At 42.5% G+C, this 6,350-nt stretch overlaps 1 protein-coding gene across 1 annotated transcript in view; it reads right to left on the bottom strand.

The window, feature by feature from the left end:
* SNX10 (sorting nexin 10) overlaps nt 1-4,996 on the bottom strand; it is a 10,840-nt gene extending 5,844 nt beyond the window's left edge. Inside the window, exons 1-2 of the mRNA XM_009080593.1 lie at nt 4,893-4,996; nt 4,212-4,310 (exon numbers count right to left, since the gene is read on the bottom strand). Of these exons, the coding sequence (XP_009078841.1) occupies nt 4,212-4,270 (59 nt within the window). The 5' untranslated portion in view covers nt 4,271-4,310; nt 4,893-4,996. The remainder of the gene's footprint in view (nt 1-4,211; nt 4,311-4,892) is intronic.
* Nucleotides 4,997-6,350: the final 1,354 nt, after the last annotated feature.

Here is a 6,350-nt window from a genome sequence, read left to right as displayed (position 1 = left end):
CTGTGTGATGACAAAAATATTTAAAAAAGACAAAACATGTGTTTTGTCTTATTTGGACAAGGTCCAAAATCTGGTTTTCTTCAACATGATTTTATTAGGTATATTATACACTGTTCTGCTGGAGGAGAACAGCATATGGCTGAACAGTACAACTTAATCCTAACTAAAGATTTCCTGTATGTACTGTAACCTAATACAATGACAGATGCACACTTGCATGTGTGTGGAAGGTTAACACTCCGATTTTGTTTTCAACAAATTTTCTCTGCCCATTTACATCATATCACTGGAACAAGGGAAAAACCCAAGAGCTGAGAGGCAGGGGATGACAGCCTGTGCTGTGGTGCCCTCTATTGAGCATCCAGCCCCTCAGCCCCAGCCCACAGCAAACAAAGCCCTGGTTTCCTCTTTAAAACTATGTATGACTATGTTTCCTCCTTCATTTTTCATAAGGGAGGAAATGTTACTGATATCAAGCAACTGTGAAGCAACTGTTTGGTATCTGATAATGCGTGCGTTTAGGAAAAGATTAAGTGACACACGCCTGCTACACATTATTCACTCACCAGATAGGAAATATTAGCAAGGCTTCACTGGAAAGAGGCAACCATCACTTGCACAAGGAAATTCCACCTGCCCCACAGCCATCAATGCTCCTGCCTGAGCCGCTGGCAGGAGCAAGCTGGCATCCATCTCTTTTGGAGCCAGTCTGCCACTTTCCATATTCTTATGCAAACACACAGTGGAGATACTTCTGGAAGAGTACTCTGACCCTGCACCAGCTGCTGCTTGCAGGACTGCAGTGGGGAAGGCAGGGAGGTAGGAGGAAGGCGGCAAAACTAGTCACCTTCAAAGAATGGCTCTGCCTTAGGCAGCTGAGTTTTGGGTGGTTTGCTCACTCCAGCATCAAGTGAGCCCGATGCATGGCCATCCAGAGCAGCAACACTGTGGATGCCCTTCATCTCCTGTGGATCCAAGTCCTTATTTTCACAAAAATCGTTAGTACATCTTCCACCCCATCATAAACTGCATGTCTGAAAACTAATTGAAGAGTACTCCTTTTCCCTAAATCACATAAATTTTTGGGATCCAACTATATTCAATTTAAAAAAAAAAAGTCTTCAGTGATTGAACCCACCTTCATTCAAAATGGGTTTGTTGATTAGTTTTCTCATAAGCAAACTCAAATGATCTTCTGTGAGGGTAATCTAAATCCCAAAGTTAAACCTGCACAGCTACTAAGGGATACTTACCAGGAAAACCACAATTTTCCTTATTCTTACCAAGTAATTCATAATTGAAAAGGGGCTAGCTGACTTCCGTTAATGCAAATGGCCTCCTGAAATATTAAATTACGCCCAGATAAGAAGTGAGCTTTACAGCTCTTCATCACTCAGAGATAATAACCTGTAAGACAAGTAAGATTTTACTCTGCACTTGTGCAGTAAAGCCAAATCAAAATACGACACCTGTTTCCAGATTTCACCGAAGTCTAGTACTTTGCTTAACTTTCCAGCTGTTGGCCTAATTCTCATGGTACTGTGCTCAGCACAGAGAGGTTTCACGAAGGCTCGAAGTACACACCTTGCCCTATGCTAACTCATCTTGGCATGATACGTGAAAGACGACGAGAGAACTCCATAGCCATCCACATAGAGAGGGAATATGGAGGTGTTCCCAGGGCCAGAAGCTGAGTACCAGAGAGCCTCCAGTTGCTCGATCATTATTCCTCAGGCATGTGACTCCTGCCTGAGCAGATGCTACACCAACAGACACAGGGCACAAACCAAGACTCTGAAAGACCTACACCCCCGTTTTAGGGATGGCTTGAATCCTGATAATGTCAGAAGGCACCAAGTGCAGAGAAGAGCTGAGGTTCCAGCACCACATATGGGCATTTAAAAACATTACCTGTGAACCTCTCTCTTGACAGGTCCACTTAAGATTTGAATCCCGTTTCTTCCCACTGCTACAAAGAAACACCAGTGGAGCTGCAAGCTTGTGCACAGTGATTGCTGCAATGCTGGGGTAAACAGAGCTGTCTGCTTTGCTGTTCTGGGTTACATCCCCATGCAATTACAGTCCTTTCCTACTGCCTTTCTAACATACCAGGAAGGTCCTGCTTCACCTGGCATCACCACGCCACAGAACATGCAACATCCAGACACAGAGCTTCAATAAAGTCAAATGTGTGTATATATATGTGTAATATAGTATACTGTACATATATAAATATACAACATGTATATACATATATACACGTGCATATATACTATAGGTATTATACATATATAATATGTATTATATATGTGTATTCTACATATACTATGCCTACATATTATATATACCTATATACCTACATATTATACCATATTATGCCTATATATTATATAGGTATATTACATACACACACACACTCATACGCTTGTTAAGGAGTTCCACAAATTCAGTTTCAGAGCAGGAATCATAACTTTTGTTTCAGACTCAGAAAATAGGGGGTAAAAGCAGCATGGCAGTGTAGCTGAGCCAGGAGGAAGGTGCCTTCCGTGAGTAGCAGCAGCAGCACAGAGGTGCCAACCAGCAGAGGGCAATGGTACAGCACACAAGGTGCCAAGCCAATTCATCACAACACAGTCCCTGAAAATTCCTTCCAACTGTTCCCCAGGGCTAAGACAAAGCTGACACCTTTCTAAACAGCATTCACGTTCAAACATTTAAATCATTACCTTACAACAGAGATGCCTCTTTTCCCACTCCTCGACTAACAGCAGCAAGGTGAAACACTCCACATGCTGTCATTTTTTGCCATCAGTACCCACTTAAGCTACAAGCATCCACAAAATTAGAGCATGACGATGTGTTTTAAGAGAATCTACCTCTCTGTTTTTCCTTATGAAGCACTGAAAGTGGTTATGAACATTTTTACTAGACTGGCCTCTTTGCCACTTTAAAATGAGGCATTTTTGAAAGGATCTACTCCATGTGGCAGCACAGGTAAACTAGAACTGCTCAGACCCAGGGATCTAAGCTACCACACCCTTCGTATCATCATCAAAATACCTTTAGAAGCACAGTCATTCCATTTCACTGTTGTTCTTTCCTGAGGTGCAGAAAAAAACCCTCTGATCCCTTTCTGCTTTCCCTTTCCTGTCTCACATGCCTTCAACCAGTATTTATTGGCTGACCTTTTGGCCACAGATCCTATATAACTATACCAAATATTATTCCTGCAACAGTTAATTCTCTCTCTGCCTTCAGCTGTTAAGCCCAACAAATACACGTTGGTACCAATGATTTGTTGTCTGTTAGGGAGGCTTATAATACACTGACTGGAAAGAAGATGTGAATAGTCTCTACTTGCAGTGTTTTGCCATACTCTTACCCCAAGCAGCAGCTAAAGGCAGCCTTCATATCTATGCACAATTCCTGCCCCAGCAGCTGTGAGCAGCCTGCTCTCACACTGGCAGTGCCAGTGCACTACAAGAATGGCAGAGAAAAAAAACAGAAAATTACACCAACAGGGTCTCTACCACTGCAGAAGATGAAGAGGTTCAGTAGTGGGACTGTGGGATGCAGTGCTGAAACTCATACAGTACTCCCTTGTAACACAGGTCAGGCTGCAGCTAAACCTGATGAATGATTTTATACAGATTGCAGCTGTACTGAAAATGGTCACAGCTGCTAGAGCTTGCTTATGTTAGTAGGACTGGTAAACAAAGTAATTGGCATTATAGGGAACCTCTGTGTTAAGAGATCTCACTAGAGAATTTTCTCAGGCTCCCAGGGGTTCAGCCCACAAAGACACTAATTTTCCATGAACATAAAGAGGGAGAGAAGTCTGCTTATTTGTATGAGAATACCTAGTTCATTCTGAAAGCTCGAAATAGACATCATGGTGAGTTCCCAACCTCAGCACACATTTTGCAAAGGGACTTAAATCCAAAACTATTATTTACAAGCAAATCCAAAACTATTATTTATAACCAATGAAACGAAACACAGTGAAAAAGCCCCAGCTGAAGTTTCCTTATAACCAATAGAGCTGAAGTCACGTGTATGAAATATGACAGTGCAAATAAAAAATATAACCAAACGTGTAGCATGTACAGATAACCACACGGTGGCTCTCAAGTACCAGAGATGAGCTAATTTAAACCAGAAATTGATGACCTCATAAAAATTCCAAGAGCTCTAGGATAGGCTGTACTTACTTTTCCAGGAATTCTTGCAGACCCCGACGGCGATGGTCCACGTGATGAGGATTGTTCATATTGAAAAAGGGAGTTTTAGATGGCAGTTCAGGGAGCTGTCTTTATAAACAGTGAGAAAATACACAGTTAAAACCAAATGTGAAGCAACAGAGAAAAATGCAATAAGCAAATGCCAACCCCAACATGCAAAAATCACGGGTCATGTTCCAGAAGCTCTTGAAATCAAACTTGGGAACACTAGGTTGAGAAACTGGAGGGCTTCTGACACACCTCAAAGAGAAAAATAAATTAATCTGATTTTTCTGGTCCAGTTGTTCAGCCTGCATGCATGTCTGGCTGGGTTTCTTATGGTACTTGCAACACCTAAGCACAACCTAGAAGCACTGAGAGGAGGTATACATACCTATGCTAGACTGCTATTTCTGCTACCTGTGCATAGCAAAAGCAAACAGATCAAATCTCTCACAAATAGAGGGAGGCTCACCAAAGAGAGGCTATCAGTAAATCGCATTGTTCTGGGTTTAAAGCAGAGAAAATGCCTTGTACAGAACAAACTTGTGCTAGTAAGAAACACAGGACACTTTCCAGCTCTGATTTCTGTAGTTCTCAGAATTAAGATGAAACAATTCTCCCCTTCTGTGACTGACAGATTATTAAACAGCCATGTATAAAGTTGCTCACATAAGCACCGCATTGCTCTGAAGCCTCTGCCGAAGCCAAACAAATTCTCGAAAGCGTCGTCTAACACAGGATGTCTTCCTTGTAAAGCATATACTGTTTGTCTGTTGGGAAATAAAAAAAAAACATTTTACTTTGTAAATCAGCTTAAGCTAAAGTGCAGGCATGGTATTAAAAACACATCCTAGATGCTATGCTAATGCCTGAAACACCAGTGGAAACCTTGACATTAATTCAGTTTATGTTAAGGACTGTGCTTTACCTCAGGCAGGACTGGTGACAGTCTCTACTGCTTCTCATGGAAATATATTTCATTGCTTTCTTTTTAAAAGCAATAGACCTGGATTACAGCACAACTCACAGTAACAGGAAAAAAAAGGCCTCAGTAAAAAAATTCAGCAGATAATATCAACCTTTGCAGGGGAAAAAGATCTTTAGCTAATCTAGTTAGAATCCTGCAAACAGCTACATAGAGTTCTTCCAGTGTGCAGTCCCATTTAAATCAAACCAAAGAAACCAATGTAACTGCTCTCCACAAGGAGCAGCACTTGGAATTTTTCCCACAGAACACTAGAAAAATGCCAATTCATCAAAACAGAAACAATTTGTGGAAATTAAATACTTTTGCCAAATTTTCCCATGGCACATACATTTAGATGAAACTCCATCTACCAGACAGGACTCCATTAGGAAACTGCCTGCAGTCCAACCTACCCTCCTTGCCTGCCAGGAGCCATGACTTTGACGGCCACAAGACGCAGGATGTAGAGGGCACAGAGATGACAACTTTCTGGAGTAGGTAAGCATCTGGGATACCTCACAGTTTAAGAAGCCAAATGCTCCAGGAGCTGGGTAGAAGGGGAACTCAACTGGCCTAAGAGCCTGGCAGATGCAATGCTTCAAATCCACTGAGAAGCCTGGATGGTAGGACTGACCTAGGGACTTGGTCTCTGAAAGCTCTGGCATTGTGGCAGTAGGAAGCTGAGCTGATGCTTAACAGCTTCAGAGATGCCCAGTGCAGAATCATATAACACTGCATGCTGGGTATGGCTAGGGTAGAGTTAATTTTCTTCACAGTAGCTGGTATGGGGCTGTGTTTTGGATCTCTGCAGAAAACAGCATTGATAAGTCAGGGACATTGCTGCTGAGCAGGGCTTCCACAGAGTCAAGGCCTTTTCTGCTCCTCACCCCATCAGCGAGCAGGCTGGGGGTGCACAAGGGGTTGGGAGGGGACACAGCTGGGACAGCTGGCCCCAACTGACCCAAGGGATACTCCACACCATATGACATCATGCTGAGCAATAAACTAGGGTGGAGGTTGGCTAGGGCTCAAGAACTGGCTGGGCATCAGTCGGTCGGTGGTGAGCAATTGTTCGCAATCGCATCACTTTTCTTTCTTGGGGTTTATTTCTCTCTCTCTGTTATTTTCCTTTTCCTTAAAATTATTATTGTTGTTGTTAT

The sequence above is a fragment of the Acanthisitta chloris genome, unplaced genomic scaffold (assembly GCF_000695815.1).
Source record: "Acanthisitta chloris isolate BGI_N310 unplaced genomic scaffold, ASM69581v1 scaffold6368, whole genome shotgun sequence".
In the NCBI taxonomy this organism is placed as follows: Eukaryota; Metazoa; Chordata; class Aves; order Passeriformes; family Acanthisittidae; genus Acanthisitta; species Acanthisitta chloris.
This window is presented reverse-complemented; position numbering and strand designations above follow the sequence as displayed.